General features: G+C 45.1%; 1 protein-coding gene across 2 annotated transcripts in view; it reads left to right on the top strand.

Moving 5' to 3' along the window:
* Positions 1–16196, top strand: part of PTEN (phosphatase and tensin homolog) — a 48907-nt gene that overhangs the window by 24134 nt on the left and 8577 nt on the right. Inside the window, exons 4-7 of one of the 2 annotated variants that reach the window (XM_066324299.1) lie at positions 1023–1066; positions 4284–4522; positions 9863–10004; positions 12534–12700. In XM_066324299.1, coding sequence (XP_066180396.1) covers positions 1023–1066; positions 4284–4522; positions 9863–10004; positions 12534–12700 — 592 coding nt within the window. The remainder of the gene's footprint in view (positions 1–1022; positions 1067–4283; positions 4523–9862; positions 10005–12533; positions 12701–16196) is intronic. The other variant, XM_066324300.1, reaches the window with a different exon arrangement.

Here is a 16196-nt window from a genome sequence, read left to right as displayed (position 1 = left end):
TTTCAAAGAATCCCAGAGTGGTTTGGGTTGGAAGGACCTTAACCATCGTTTTGTTCCAACTCCCTGCTGTGGGCAGGGATGCCATTCACTAGATCAGGTTGCTCACGTCCCCATCCAAGCTGGTCTTGGCAGGATTATTCTCAGTTTTCCTTTCTGAACTGCACTTCCTCTCACATAATCTTCCCTGCAGGGAGCAGCTCCAAGGAAAATTCGGGACGGGGTCCACTCTCGCCTTCTTTCCCCTTACCCCAGGATCTGGTCTGGTTGTTTCTTGGTGTGCTGGTGTGGCTGGTTTAGGGCCCAGCTGTGAGGGGTGGTTTCTGTCTCATCACTGGTGTTTATCCCTGGGCAAGGCAAATCCGGTGTGCTCCTGTCTATCTGAAGAGGGTTTCTTTGAGTGGGGAGAGACTGATGCAGCTCCAGAGCCTTCAGAAATGTGTCGTTTCCCAGGTCTGGGGGGGAAAGGGGCTGACTGGCCTTCAGGGTTCCCTTAAATTCAGGGATCAATGCCAAGTGGCAGAGAGAGCAGGGTCACAGTCCCTGCTTGATATCAGTGATTTCTGTGATAATATTCAGTGGGGCTTGTGGTGCTCCTGCCATGTCCTTGTGATTCCCCATTGCTCTGAGCACCCACACTGCTGCTGGGGCACCCTGCCCTGTGTTCTGAGTTCAGGATCCCCTGGACAAAGGTCACAGCTGTCTGCTCCCCGTGTCTTTGGCAGCAGGAAGCTGCTGCAGTGCTGGAGCTGCTCATGCACAGGGTTAGAAGGTAATCATACTTGTATGAATTGAGTCACACTGTGTAAAACACTCCAATGGACTGCAATTACCAGAGGGTATTTGCCTTTCAGTAAAATAATTCACATTTTAGTGAGCAGTCTGCTGCGAAACAGTTTTTTCTGTGTGTAACCTCTAGTTTTAAATCATAAAGGTGATGGGCATGCATGATTTTGCAGGGTTTGACAGATGCTGGGAGTGCCTCAGAGACTTGTCTTGAACTCTTGCCTATTTTTCTTTTTCAGATGTGCTGAAAGACATTATGACACCGCCAAATTTAACTGCAGAGGTACGTTTTTACTGCCTAATGTGTGTTCTCTTTAAACCTCAGTGAATGAAGGCCTAAAGGAGGAGCTGATGAATAGTCATGTAGGAGATTTGGGCACAAGGAATGATGTCAGATTGCTTTGAGTCATTGGAAAAACTTGCTATATTCTTGGTGCTTTCAAAAAAGTGTGTTCCTGACAGTTAAAGATCAAGATCTAATAAAAGGTCTAGAGTTGCAAAAAATTTCTGCAGAATGGGTTACAGAGAGGTTTCAGTTCAGTAAAGTACAAACTCCTTGTACCATTTACATGTGAGGCTTGGAGGAGTCTGGTTTTTATGAAGGATGAAGAAGGAGAGCTCTTAAGCCACTATCGCTATGTGGATAAAACAACTTTTGGTTGATCTGACAGATCCTTCAGATGCTAAAGAAAAAAGATTAATTCTGATGTCATGTCTCTTAGAGATGAGCTGGGTCTTAGACACTCTGCAGAGCTACCAAAAGCAGTGAGGAATCTTTCAGGATGCCTTTTGACCAGGTCCTTGAGAGTGGATACTGATGTAGCTGTTGTGTCAGTATTACCTCCCCAGGTAATAAATAAATAAAGGCAGAATTACCTTTGTTCTTTGGGCAGAGGAGCATTTCTTGCTCAGAAGTTGTGGTTTCTGTGCTTCAGATGAGGGGAGAGGAGGAGTCCTTGTGCCTACAGAATCGTGAACAAATCTGGGGCATATTCTGCATCATAGCAATGGCTCAACTTCTATTTTTCATTATTATTATTTTAAACCATCCATCTAGTTATTAAGAGGGTTTAGAACGTGACCAGAATGTAACTGACTGCTTTAATGTCTGAATATAGAATGCCTGAAATTGTCTTTTTGAAGTTGTCAGCACTTCTGATTTGCTCTTACAATGTTGAATGACAGTGCCCTGAAACCTCACTCCATACTCACCAGCCAGAAAAAAGTATTTTAGGAACTGCTTGAGCAGTGCTTTGGGTAAGAAGAGAAGAGGACATGTTCTAATATGGCCAGAACATATGTTTGCTTTAATTTCTGCTTTTTGGTACGGGGGTGCTCAGCTCCCTTCGCTGTCAATCCCAGCCTCAAACGCTGTTTATTGACAGCACCTTTCACAGCTCCTCTGCACAAGACATGCTGCATTTTTTAATTTTCATCCCTGAATTAGTTAACCTCAGATAACCAAATTGGTGACTCAGGACTTCCCTTAGCAGAGGAACAAAAGTTCTACTTAAAATCTCCTGAAGTGAACTGACTGCAAAGGGAACTTCTGATTTGTTCTGAGCATAAAACACCAGAATAGTTCATTATTCACCCAGGATGATCTTGCATCACGTTAAACCCCAAACACTGAAAGCTCTGAAATCTTCTTTGGGAAGTTGCTTTGTGTTCATGGTTTTTCCAGTTTCTGAAGTCCTTCCATGCTGGAGTTGTCTTCTGCTTTGCCACAGACTTCCCTTTTTTTTTTTTTTTTTTTTTTTTTTTTTTTTTTTTTTTTTTCTCTTTTCTTTTTTTTTTTTAAACTCTTCTGTGTGCTGTGGGATTTTTCTTGCAATGTGTAGGGGCTGGGAGAGAGCAAACTGGGTTGTTCTCCAAGCTGTGTGTTCCATTGTAAGGAGTCAAAATCCATGGAAGAGCTGCACCTTCTCAAGGCCCTGCTCAAGACTGTGCAGCTTAATGTTTCCTTCCTCTTACACCATCCCAGGTCACCCATTTCATCTTCTCACTCCAGCTTTGAAGAAAGTACCACAAGGTCTGCCTTTGATTCCAAATCTTGGAGAGCATCTTCAGCATCCTGTGCCTACCTGGGAGTATTCAGGCTGTTCTTTCAGGACTTCTTTGTTCCCCTTTTCATGGAGACCTTGCTGGCTGTAGTTGAGATAGACTCAAAGGTGTACAGACAAGTTTGCAGCATTTTTGCAGCTTCTTTTCAGAGGGATTTCTAAATAAATTCTATCTTTAAGTCACATAAAACTTCGGGGATCATTTGGAGCGCCTTTGGCTGTGTTCCATGTGGAAGAGTTCATGCGTTCACGTCCGTGTACACGTGTTGCCTCTTTAGCAAAGATCAGCTTCCCCATTTGCTCTGGGATATGAAGAGGCCAGTCTGCAGTGTGAGTGAATAAACTTGTTGATCCCTCCAAAAGGCTGTGGACTTGTCCTGCAGTCCTTCAGCAGTTCCATAACTTCATCCCTCACTTGTGCTCTTGGAGTCCTTGGGGATCCATCAAAAGGAGCCTTGCGTGTGTGACTACTGAGTGGTGCTTACGAAACCAATACAGACACTTGCCAAAAAAATGAAATGTGTTCATTTTTAGCCCAGAAAAGGAAATGGTGTTTCTAGCTGAGAATTTTGAAGTGAACCAGGGTTGTGTTTATCAGATCCCAAGGCTGTCGGTGGGGAATTGGGGTGCACTTCATCAAGTGCTGTTCTGCTGAAACCAGAACATTGTGTATACTTCCGCTGGTCAGGGTGATATTGTCCCTCACCTGATCTGAGGTGGGAAGAGTTTGGGTGCTTCTCTCTGCTCAGTGCTTATTTTTTGCTCTCTTGAATTTTCTTGCATTTCCTGCATTGCTTGAAATTCTTTTCCGTCCCTAGATGGAAAAGTGTGTGTGAATGCATCCATGTCAGAAAGTACAGCGTTGTTCAGTGCTTTGGCTCTAAACCCCACAAGTATTACCACTGCCTTATTTGAGAATTCTCTCCTAGTGACCATTTTTGAAATATGGAAATGTCAGGATTTTGTTTCACAAGGCCTTGGAGCAGAATTTGAGAGTTTGTTCCCAATGCAGACCCAGCCATGTTCAGTAATTTTTCAGCAAAGCTCCTGTTGTCTGCTCAGTGACTGAGGTCTGGCCTTGTTCTCTCTCTCAGCAGGTAGTTTAATTATTGCTGGACTAATGGCTTTTCACAAGGTTATTCTGTGTGCAGCACGCTCTTCAATTCTAGAAAATTCATGTTACAGAGCCTGTGCTGCTCAGTTCAGTAGAGGTGTGAAATAGTTGCTCCCTGGAGCAGGATGCCTGCTTAGAGATTAATGGAGAAATCTCTGCAGTACTTATGATACACTGAATAATACTGGAATTAAAAATAGATATCAATATGTAAGATGGGGTGGGGATTATTGAATAACTTAATTTTTACGTGCTTATTCCAGAGGTGACCTGAGCTTGCTTTGCCTTTTGAGGTTCTGATGAACTCCTCCTTCTCCCTGCAGTTGCACAGTACCCTTTTGAAGACCATAACCCACCACAGCTGGAGCTCATCAAACCTTTTTGTGAAGATCTTGACCAGTGGCTAAGTGAAGATGACAATCATGTGGCAGCAATCCACTGTAAAGCTGGAAAGGGACGAACTGGTGTAATGATTTGTGCATATTTGTTGCATCGAGGCAAGTTTTTAAGGGCCCAAGAAGCCCTAGATTTCTATGGGGAAGTAAGGACCAGAGACAAGAAGGTGAGCTGTTGCTGTTCTTTCCCACTACCTGTAACTTGCTGCTTTTCTCCTTTGAGACTCATTTGATGCTCAAGCCTTTTAAGTTGTGATGTTTGATTTAGCTCCAATAGGACTGGATCAGTGCAGTTGGGAATGGAAAAGCTTTCCTATGCAGCACTAGCCTTTAGTCTCAGCACTAAACCAGCCTGGTTTTAACATGTCGTGTTCAAGAGGACCTGGACAGTTGATTTTTAAATGGCTTTTTCAGCACTGTTCTGCTGTGTGGTGCATCAGAGGGGCAGTGAACTTTCTCGTTCAGCATTTTCAGCCCAAATAAGAGGATTGTTCCAGCTGATTTTGCCTGAATGGATGAGTTGTTCATCTCCTCAGGTCCCCTCAACTGCTGTGTTGGGGTTTGGAGATGCTATGGGGAATATCCCAACTGGAAGGTCATTATTGTTGGATGCCCTTTGTCAGTAAAAGGGTAGTTAACAACCTTTGTCGCAGGGTTAGGCCTCATTTCTGAGAATTTAACCTCCTTATTTGAAATCTTCTCCGAAGATGATGTGACTTTAAGGTCATTTCAGCAAGTTTCCCTCCTCGTCTTCCATTATTTCCCTGAGTGTGTTGGTTGGTTGAGCATCTCAAGAGAATCATCCCTGCAAGCCAGGTTCAACCTCTCCAAGCACAGAGCTTTCCCTGTTCCTGGAATATTTACACAAGGAATTGATTTCAGTGTGTTGGTCTCTAATAAGAAGAGCTTCATGTCTGAGGGCTCTTGGGAGAAGTGTCACATAAGGAATTTTAGAATTTTGGCTGTTAATTCGTTGGAAGGAGCAGGTAACCCCTCAGCTCACTCTGCTGGTGAGGTGGAGCTGTTATTCCATGTGCTGCTGAGTTGGTTGTGGTGTCATGCTAGAGTGGAGACAAGGTCAAGGTTTCCCATCCAAACTTTGTGGCTTTTGGTAAAAGTGTATGAAAGAGACTAGGACTGAGCAGTGTGCTGAACAAAAGAGTAGATTACTCCTGCTGATAAGGGTTATCCCCAGAGCTGGATAAAACAGCATGAAAACGACAGAACTGAACAAATACAGTGAAATGCTATGCCTCAGTTTCCCTTTTGTGAAAAGAAGGTTGTATTTCTGCAAGCTGGGTGTTTATCAGTACCCCAGGGGTACCTTGGGCACTTTGGAGGGGAGGGAGAGCTCAGTAAACAGGAGTAGTGAGAGCCTTGTTTACTTGACTGTAAATACTGTCTGTAACCAGCAACTTGTTTTGGTTTCACTGTCTCTACTGCAAGAGTTGACTTTTTTCCCTTCCCAGCTCCACTTGAGCATGGTTATCTTGATGTGGCCAGTGGGCAGCATGTGATTCACATAATCCTTCAGCAGTGTTTATAAACAGGTATTCCAGTGCAGGTTTCTGGAGCCTTTCCTTCCCTTGTGGCCCGTATTTCAGTGTTATATGTCAAGTGCTGCTCTCTGATTTGATATTTCACCACACCTTTGTATAACTGACTTCCTCAATTCAAAGTCAATGAGGCATCAAAAGAGCTGTTTGCACAAAGGGACAAGCAAATGCCTTTTTTCTTTCTTTTTGGGCAACACAAAATATGATATAGGAAAACTGGCTTTAGCAGGGACGAGATTTTCTTGGTTTAAAGCAAGGACAAGGTGCCCACTTTGCAGCTGTAGCTGCTGAGGACAGCCCAGCTACAATCACTGCTGCCATTAATGCTCAGGGCAGAGAGCTGCTGTGAGGGCTCTGGCTGTGCTGGCAGGAAGTGTGAGTCTAATTGCAAGAGGAAGTATGACTAATTGCTCAAGAGCACAGCCCTGAGTACTTCTGGAGCCAGTTTTTCCCAAGTGCCTGCCGGGAGAAGCAGCTCCAGGGAGGCCTTTGCAGCAGCAAGTGAGAGTTGTTGGAGGTGAGGCTCAGAGTTGCTGCACAGGCTCTTCTTGTGCTGGGCAACAAGACATGGCAGAGCCCAGGCTGTCTCTGACCAGACCTTCTCGTGGGGTGTTTTATTTCCTCTGCAAGCTGCCTCTTTTGGCTTCTGAAACCCACTGTAGTGGGGGGAACTTAGTCAGAAGAAGGGAGTGGTGAAGATTAGGAAGTGTGGGCTGCATGGTTGTGTCTGTCTGTCTCCACCACTGAAGAACAGGAGTGATTTTTGTTTTCCTTGTGAACTAAAGGAGACAAACTGCTTTCTCAAATGGGATAAAGAATTGTACTTGTCTGTTGTCAGAGCTGGGGAAGAAGTAACTCCCCAAGAAGTCCTCTAAAGAAGCTGCTGCTTCCACTGTTAGAAGTGAATAGTTTATCCCACGCACTACTGTGGTGACAAAGACTGGCAGCTTACCTTCCTATAGCTGGAGAAGGCCTTTATTTATTTATTCCTGCTTCTGCTTGGAGGGTTTTGTGCTGAGGTTTAAGCTTGGAAGGAAGCTCAGTGGATAGGGATCAGCTGTTCAAGTGCTGGAGATGATCCCCTCAGGAACATCCTTTGAGCACTATTTTATTGTCAAAGATGGCTCCTAAGAGTTCTCACATGGGGAAAAGACTGAGAGAATTCGAGTTGTTGAGCCTGGAGAAGAGAGGCCTTGGGGTGATCTCACTGTGGCTTTCCAGTGCCTGAAGGAGCTGAGAAGAAAGATGGAGAGAGACTCTTTACAAATGCCTGGGGGGACAGGACAAGGGGACTGGCTTCATACTGACAGAGTAGGGTTAGATGGGATATTGGGAAGGAGCTCTTCCCTGTGAGGGTTGGGAGTGCCCAGAGAAGCTGTGGCTGCCAGGTTGGGCAGGGCTTGGAGCCACCTGGAATAGTGGAAGGTGTGGCACTGAATGAGCTTTAAGTCCCTTCCAGCCCAGACCATGCTTGTGGTGTTGCTATAACTGAACAGGAAGTGAAAACCAATTACTTTGTGTGAGGAAGCCTCAGAATGATCTCTGAGCAGGGCAGAGATCCCATGTCTGGTGTCAGAGCTGGTCAGTTGTGCCTGTTTGCTGGACGTGCTCAGGTGCTAAACCTGATACCCTAGGCCTGCTCTGAGGCTGCAGCTTCACACTCACAGTAGGGTGTGTTCCTAAAGGGAATGTGGGAAGATTGTTTCCAAAATAATTTTTCTTCATAGTCCTGCCTGTGCTGCGTTGAGAGGAGAAGCAGGAGCAGCATTTGACAATGTTTGGGATGCTCTGGGAAGCTCTGGCATAGGGACCAGAGGAGCTTATCTCACATCCATTTAAAAATGGTCATGATGATAGCTTGAACTACTGCCCTGTCCTTATTCTTTTGGAGTGAAAGTGAGTGGTGGTTGATTGCACCCCTTGGAATATTGTTAGTTTGTTATGAAAGCGTTCTGCTTGGAATCCAGAGCTTTAAAAATGGGCAACTTGAGTTCTGCTTCAGTGGGACTGGTTTTAGGGTCTCAGGATCTAAGGGCTGTGTATCCAGGGAGTCAGACTGTGGCTGGAGGGCTAAAACTGCCCTGTTGGACAAGAACTTGCTTTGCTATGGGACTATCAGCGTTAAAGTGCTCCCTTGGTTCTGGTCCCAGCCTTGCTTGTCCTGGCCAGGTGTCCCGGGGTTTTTCCATAGGACACATCCATTATGGCACAAGGAAGCTCTGGGCAGGGAGGGCTGTGTTCTCCTCAGCTCTGTGCTTCCCTCCTGCCTGGCAGCCCTGCCAAACACTGCTGGCCTGCTCTGAGGCTGGGATTTGCTCAGTCCTGACACTCAGATCCCAGCAAAGAGAACTTTAGAGCTCCCTTAAGGGGTGGGTGTGATAAGCACTGGGGACATCTGAGCCAAAGCCAGGCCAGTGTACAAGGCTGCTTGGGAAGGTCATTGTGCAAGTGCTGCAGGGAAAGGGCTTTTGTGTAATTTAGAAGCAGCTGAAGTGATAAGGAGACATAATGATCAACTTTTTTTTTTTTTTTTTAAATGGCAGGAAGTGACTATTTTCATGTGTGCAGAATTGAGATTTACTAAATTAAAAGCGCTCTGGCTACTCGTAGCTCCTGGCTGCTGTGAGGTGAAACTAAAAGTACAGAAATATGAAGTCTGGGTTTTGTCACCAAATGCTCATGGACTTGTATATGAATTTTTTTTTTTATCTCCAGTTTATTCCAATTCCACATTGAGTTTGAATCAGAAAGATTCCTTACTGATGCTGTTGCAAGTCTGCAATAACAGGTTGTTCTAGACCATGTAATGCATTTTCTGGGGACGAAACAATTTTCATCGTTATCAATTTTACAGGAAAGTATTGGCTGAAAGTGCTTTAAAACTGTTCCCTTATTCGAAGCTTGGAACTGATTTAAAATCAGTAATAAAAACATTCTTAGGTTTTATGCTCTCAAAGCAAGTGTTTACCACAGAGTTTGAACACTTTGGGCTATTGGGCCTGTTTTAATGAAACTTTCCACATTTTTGGGAAAAATATTCCAGGAAGTTTTGTAAGGGGAAGGTAGCATCAGTCTTGTGTACAGTAATTTTAGCAAACCTTAGTCTTTTTACTTAAAATGCTGACAGTGTAATTCCTCTAGTGGTAGATTTTAGGCTTCCTAAATGTAGTGATGCTTTAGAGTACATTCAAGGCACCTCTTGTCAAACATTTGATGCTTTCCATCCCCAAAAAAGCAGCAGCAGCATGAGACTATTTTTGACATGATCCTCAGGTTGTCTGTGGTGTTTGTTTTCAAGAAATGGGAAAAATCTGCGTTCTTTGCTTCATTGCTGGAGACGGATGTTTGGAGAGTACAGGATCACAGAAGGGTTTGGGTTGGAAGGGACCTTAGAGGGTATTTCCAGCCCTCCTGCCATGTGCAGGGACACTTCCCACTGTCCCAGGCTGCTCCAAGCCCCAAAGTCCAGCCTGGCCTTGGGCACTGCCAGGGATCCAGGGGCAGCCACAGCTGCTCTGGGCACCCTGTGCCAGGGCCTGCCCACCCTGCCAGGGAACAATTCCTGCCCAATATCCCATCCAGCCCTGCCCTCTGGCACTGGGAAGCCATTCCCCCTTGTCCTTGTCACTCCATGTTCCTTCTCCCTATTTCTTGTCAGCCCCTTCAGGCACTGGAAGTCCACAATGAGGTCACCCCAAAGCTTCACCTTCTCCAGGCTGAAGGGTCCCAATTCCCTAAGCCTTTCCTGGTGGGAGAGGGGCTCCATCCCCTGGGCTGTGCTGAAGCACCTTGGCAAACCAGTGCTGGTCTGTGTGCTGGGGGCTGGTCAGCAGTGAATGACCTGTCCTGTTCCTTTGGGCCTGGTGTGCCTCAGCTGGAGGTGGTGATGGGCAGCAGCCCTGGCAGTGATGCTGATCAAAGGTTTCTGACACTTGTTTTCCCTCTGTTTAGGGAGTGACGATTCCCAGTCAGAGACGCTACGTGTACTACTATAGCTACCTGTTAAAGAATCACCTGGATTACAGACCAGTGGCACTGCTGTTCCACAAGATGATGTTTGAAACAATTCCCATGTTCAGCAGCGGAACTTGCAGTAAGTACCAGCCCCCCTTCACCTCTGCTGGGGAGCCTGTTGGTGTTTTGGATGGGGTGATGGCACCAAGAGCTGCACATCTTGGAGAAAGTCACGTGTAAGCAACCTCACAGGCCAAAATCTGCTGCCTTAGTGGGCGCTGTCCACTGGGATCCTCCCAGGTGTAGTCTCTGAAGGACTCAGGATTGGTTTACTCCAGTTTTAAATTGGCAGGTGATTTAGTGGTTTGAAGATAAGTGATTCCGTATGTAGAATCACTGAGGCTGGAAAAGACCTCCAGGATTGAGCCCAGCCTGTGACCAGTCCCCACCTTGTCACCTACCCCAGAGCACTGAGTGCCACATCCCCTCCTTCCTTGGACTCCTCCAGGGATGGGGACTCCACCATGCTATATACACTTTAGCATTTGCTCCTTACTTTTATGAAATGCCGCTCCCTTTTTTTTTTTTTAACACAGCAATTCTTGGGAAACATGAATTGCTGAAAAACATTTGCCTAATGGCATGTTGGCTTCCAGTGCAGCAACATCATTCTTCCCATGATGTTCAAAAAAAAAAAATAAACAAATCAGTTCAACTGGGTAAATATCTAATTAACTCTGGAATAAACTTTTCTTTATGTGGAGGTTTCTAAAGCATTAATACACCTGTAAATGATTAATCTCATCTGCTGATACACTGTGTTAGTGAGGAACAGCAGATTTTGTGAAGCTTTGAAATACAAAAACAAATTCTGCTCTGTCCTGTGGGCTGTGTTAGAGGGCAGTGACTGCCTTGTGTTGCGTGCTCATTTTTGTTGGTGGAAAAAATCTAATGGTTTTGCTATGGGGATTACAGCAATGTGTAATTAATTCCAGTGCCTCCCGTGGCTTTGATTAAAATTGCCCTGTTAAATATTGTTGTGAGACAGTACCTGAACAAGTAACACACGCAAGAAACAATGGAGCAGCTTGTCAGGGTGTACAGGAGTAGGGAAGGGGGAGCCTCTGCCAAAACCCCCCTGCCTTAGGGAAGAGATGTGGAGGTTACAGATTTCTGCAATTACCACTTATTTCATGTTTGGGATGAACTGTGCTGTACTTGTGAGTCTGAACTGCTCCAGTGAGCGCTGACTTGCGTGTCCACGGGAGGCTGCTGGGGTGGTGTTTACGCAGGAGGATGTTGGAATAGAAAACAGATTGGCCAGGCACCTGAAAAGATGAATTATCTATCAAGCTCAGCAGTTACATGCTGCAATATTTGAAGTTTCTGTGGAGTTCTCAGTGATTTTTCAGGATGTGAGGTCGATGGTCTGTGTTGTGTCTTTAGTCGTGTTGTCAGCTGTGATGGCAGTAATTTAACCAACATGTTAACTTTCAACCTGCCTTCCTTGTTACCATTCTGCTGCTTTAGACAGAGCAGAGTCCAGCCTCTAGGGCACAGTGAGGGGATGACAGAGTTTCACAGCTCTCAGGATTCCAGGGAGATAAGGGCATGAAGAGAAATTTGTGTGGAGACCTCACAGCATCTTCCAGGGTCTGAAGGGGCTGCAGGGAAGCTGCAGAGGGACCCTGCAACAGGAGCGGTGGTGGTAGGACGGGGAGAATGGCTTGATGCTGCCAGAGGGGAAATTTAGGTGGGATATTGGGCAGGAATTGTTCCCTGGCAGGGTGGGCAGGCCCTGGCACAGGGTGCCCAGAGCAGCTGTGGCTGCCCCTGGATCCCTGGCAGTGCCCAAGGCCAGGCTGGACTTCGGGGCTTGGAGCAGCCTGGGACAGTGGGAGGTGTCCCTGCTCATGGCAGGGGTGGGAATGAATGGGCTTTAGGTTCCCTTCCACCCAAACCATCCTGGAGATTCTCTGAGCCTGCCAGTAATAGTTTCATCTCTGGGCCCTTCAGCAGGATGGTGTGGGTGTGTTCAGTAGGCACTTCCACAGGTCACACAAGGGTGTCTGACCTGACCATTTCCAAAGCAGCTCTTCCTAAACTGGACCAAAAACCCCTTTTAATTTCAGTGCTACCCCTGCAGATTTAACTGTGGAAGTTATGCCATGGCTGGTGATTTACAGGGCCAGCTTAGTCTCTGCTGGTGCTGGTTGGTTTTCAGTATTAATGTTCAGTTTTGTTCTAGTTTTTGCTTGTTTGTGGAAGAGTATAGTCAGTTTGTTCTGACATGACCAGCCACTCTACAAGTGGAAGAAGAGATGAGAGAGAATAAAACCTCTCACTTTGGTCTGTGTAATAGAGAGGAGAGGGAAAATGCAAGGAATAGTCAAGTAGTTGTCACATTTTACAGTCTATATTAAAAAGAAATAATGTTTTAGGAACTCCCTGGTGTCCTGAAAGTATTGCCATGAAGGACAGAAATCTCTAAGGCTGTTTCCAGTAGCATCTGGCAAAGTTTGATCCCCTGTGGTGTTAAACCCTTGACAGAAATTAAGTTAACTTTGAAAATATCACAGTTCACGATTTTGTTTCTGCTGCCAATGTTGTGCTTTTTGACACTTTTGAGGCTTTTCTCACCAAGTGACACTCTTGTTTTGTCACACAGATCCTCAGTTTGTGGTGTACCAGCTAAAGGTAAAGATATTCACCTCCCCTTCAGGACCCTCACGACGTGAAGACAAGTACATGTACTTTGAATTCCCTCAACCTTTGCCGGTATGCGGTGATATCAAAGTGGAATTTTTCCACAAACAGAACAAGATGTTGAAAAAGGTTGGTTTCCTTTTTGCTTTTTCTGGAAAACATTGTTGAGACAGCCCCTGATGCTGGGGGTTGGGATGTTGGTTATTTTTCAGGGATGTGTAATCACGGCATTTAATTCTTTGATGTCTGGTTTTCCCAAGCCGCCAATCGACCACAAAATGAAAGCTGGATGTTTGGGGAGTTGGTGAGATTAAATACAAAGGTTGGATAAAAATGATCCTGGGTCTGTATTGCAGTCGTTTGGGTAGTAGTGAATAATCTAATTGAGGAAGAAACATTCACCTTCTAAAAATAGACTTGCATACTGAGCAAGTTAACTCCAGCTGTTTTCTCCACTAAATTTTCCTGAGGTTTGAGCAAGCACAGAGGATCCTGTCTGTGCCGTTGGCTGATTTGTACCCATCTGTCAAATTTAGCTGAATTTCTGAGATAATTGAGTTCCCACGCACTTTGTAAAAGTATCTCTGCAATCACCACCTCTCTGTTCCCAGCTGCAGTGCCTTGACATGAGAGCTTTAGAGAATTCCCTCAGAGCTGAGGGTTTTAATAAGGGTCTCAGTTGTGGGGGGAAAAAATTAATCTAGGACTTACTTTGAAACCAAAATCAGCCAGTTCCTAAAGCTGAAACCCTGAGTTTCTTTAGTTCTGGTGTTTGTGGAGCCACTTCAGATCTACCAGAGTGAAAGGTGAGAGTGAGACTGCTGATTAAAGGCTGCCTTGGTATTTGCTACTTAAAACTCATCAGCAGATTCTCCGTGTTGAATGGAGGTTAGAAAACTTATGAGCATTCAGTGAGTGAATTCATACAAGTAAGAAATGCTAAAGTGGCTCAGTAGACAAAGAAGTGATGAGGTAACATCACTTACAGCCGTGCACGCAGGTTGTGCCTGCCAGCTGTGTGTGAACACACAGGCACACTGTTGTGTGGGCTTGCTTGTGGGAAAAAGTTTAATTCATGTGCTGGTGTCCACAGAAGTTTCTGGACAGTTCCTTAGTGGCCCTGTTTTCCTTCTCTGCCTGTTGGATGAGATGTTTTAGTTAGTCAGTGGAGTTACGTGCAGTACAGAGACTATAAAGGCATTTGAAAAGTAGAAATTCTGCTTCAAAGCTGAGATGATTGACATGCAGCAGCCAGTTTTGAGAAGAGTCTTTTAAAGGAGCACCCAGATAAGCATTGAGGGCTAAACGTGAGGGATGCAAAACCCCAACATCTGAGACAAAGCCCTGCTTTATCTACTCTCCTTTCTGGACTGTGAGTTTGTTGTTTCTTTGCCATCTCCAGTGACACATGGGTTGCAGACAGACCTGATGGGAAGTGCTGTGCTGCCCTGCCTACCCCTGCAATACCAGTGGACAGGTCACCTGCTGGATCTTGGCTCTGTAGCCCCAGGAACAAACTCCTGTGTTTGTTTCACCCCTGGAGAGAGCACTGAGATCCAGAGACAGCATCGTGACAGCCCCTCATGAGCACACCCAGTTTCTGTAGCATGAATTGGGTCTTCAGGAGGGTGTAGAAGTGCAGAACCACAGCAGGAGGATTGCTGTGCTGGGCTTTCATTTCAGTGTCAGATTCTGAAGAAATGAAACCACAATCTTTGTCGTTTCTGAGTAGCTGGTTGATTTTTTTTTTTTTTGGCCTTTTTGTCTATTCTTATCAAACACCTGAACTATTTGGGTTCTGTGGATTACAGATAGTGCAGAGGTGCTCAGTTTCTCAGTGTTTTTGGCCTGGCAGAGCCAAAGAAATGGTGAAGTTGGTGCTTTTCACATCTGCAAACTTTATTGAGATGGAAACTGTCCCTTCACTACCCAGTAAAAAAACACCTTGATAATCTCTCTGAAATATCTGTTGAATCAAGTGTCTTACTGCCTCAGCTTTCAGTATGAATGGAGAACAAAGGCAGATAGGTGTGAGATGTTCCACAGTTCTGGTAAGATCACCTCTCTTAGCTCTGCTGCAAATGCAGGAGCTGATCCTTCCACATGGTCTTTGGACAGGTTGTTGCATAAAGTGAATAAGGTGAGAACAGGGCAAAGGGGAATATTGGTGCCAGAAGAACCTGCCTTGGCTCAAACTGAGCACATTTCTTTATCCAGGTGTTTCACATCTGTGCCTGTTGCTTTTCTGCATTAACTGTCTCCACAGCCTTTACCCAAAAGTGAGGGCCCTCCACGGGGGAGACTTGTGTTTTAAAAATCCCTTTGTGCAATGATCACCTAATTCATGAGGAACAGCATAATTAGGAGTAGCAGCATCTTCTCTTTCAGAGATTCTGGTTTATTAACCAGATTTATGAAAAGTGGAATTACAAGTCTGTTGCCTGTCACTGGTTCTTGTTCTTCCCAGGTTTTCTGTTAGCAGATTATAGGTAGCTAAACAAGGCTTAAAGGCATCACATATTGACCAGTCTGCATTTTAACTTCAGCGTAATAAAAAACCTAATAGGATCAATTAAAACTGCAATTCTTGATGCATTCTGAGCCTCAGGCTGGAGAATGGCTGTGTCTCATCTCTGGAAATGAAGAAAACTTCTTTGCCCTGGCTCTGGGTTGGTGTTTGATAACACTGATCTCAGCTGAAATGCCCCAGATTCCCTCACCTGTCCTTGCTTGCAAATTTCCCAGTCATTTTAAGAACAGCATCATCTGCAGAGCTCTCTTTTTGCTCAAGCTTTTTTTGGATAAAATCATAATCCATAAACCAGATCAAACCTGAGTGACCAAATGACTTCTAACACCCAACATTGCAGAGTCAGTGTAAGATTTAAAGCAGCCGCATGTCCTTTCTTTTAATGGCAAAAGTTAATTTAAGCAAATTCAGTGGCTTTTGGAGCTGACCTCAGCCACAGGACCATTGGTGCCACTGGGGTGTTGCTACAGGGCTGACAGCCTTGGAGAAGTTCCATTCCTTCCATAGTTTCTGCCACCTGGCATACATCAGTTAGGAAGTCCCCAGCTCTTGGTCTTTTCTTGTCTAATGAAGTTGTTTACTTTATTCTCAGACTGTTTCTTCAGTGAGCTGTAGCTACTTCCTTTCAAGAATGAAATGCATGCCCACATGAGATGAAAATGGCTCGAGGCTCGAGTGCCGTGACTGTGTATGAATTTCTGATGGGTGGAAGTTAGCAATTTGAGGGATTTTTTTTTTGAGCATGGCTTTTTGTTGTAGCTTGACTGTTGTTCCATCTCAGACTGCTGCTGTAGTCACTCTAGTTTTGCTTCCATGGATCTCTGCAAAGCCTTTTTCTTCCAGTTATTGATGTTGACATGATAATCTGAAAGTATTTCAGAGTATCCCTTAGATCACTCGGTTCAATGGGATTGTATTTAAAAATAATACTGAAATCTCCTCATCTTCCTGCCTCCAGAGCCTGGGGGTGAAGGAGACCTTTTTTTGGGAGTTCTCCCAGTACAGATGAGAGGGAAATGTTGATGTGGGTTTAATTTGTGAGAGTCAGTGGTGTTTTGTCCCCAGACTCCAGCGTAGGAGGGCTGACAGCATTGT

Source organism: Sylvia atricapilla, chromosome 8, assembly GCF_009819655.1.
Source record: "Sylvia atricapilla isolate bSylAtr1 chromosome 8, bSylAtr1.pri, whole genome shotgun sequence".
Lineage (NCBI taxonomy): Eukaryota > Metazoa > Chordata > Aves > Passeriformes > Sylviidae > Sylvia > Sylvia atricapilla.
The sequence above is the reverse complement of the archived record's forward strand: the minus strand, read 5'-3'. Positions and strand labels throughout refer to the sequence as shown.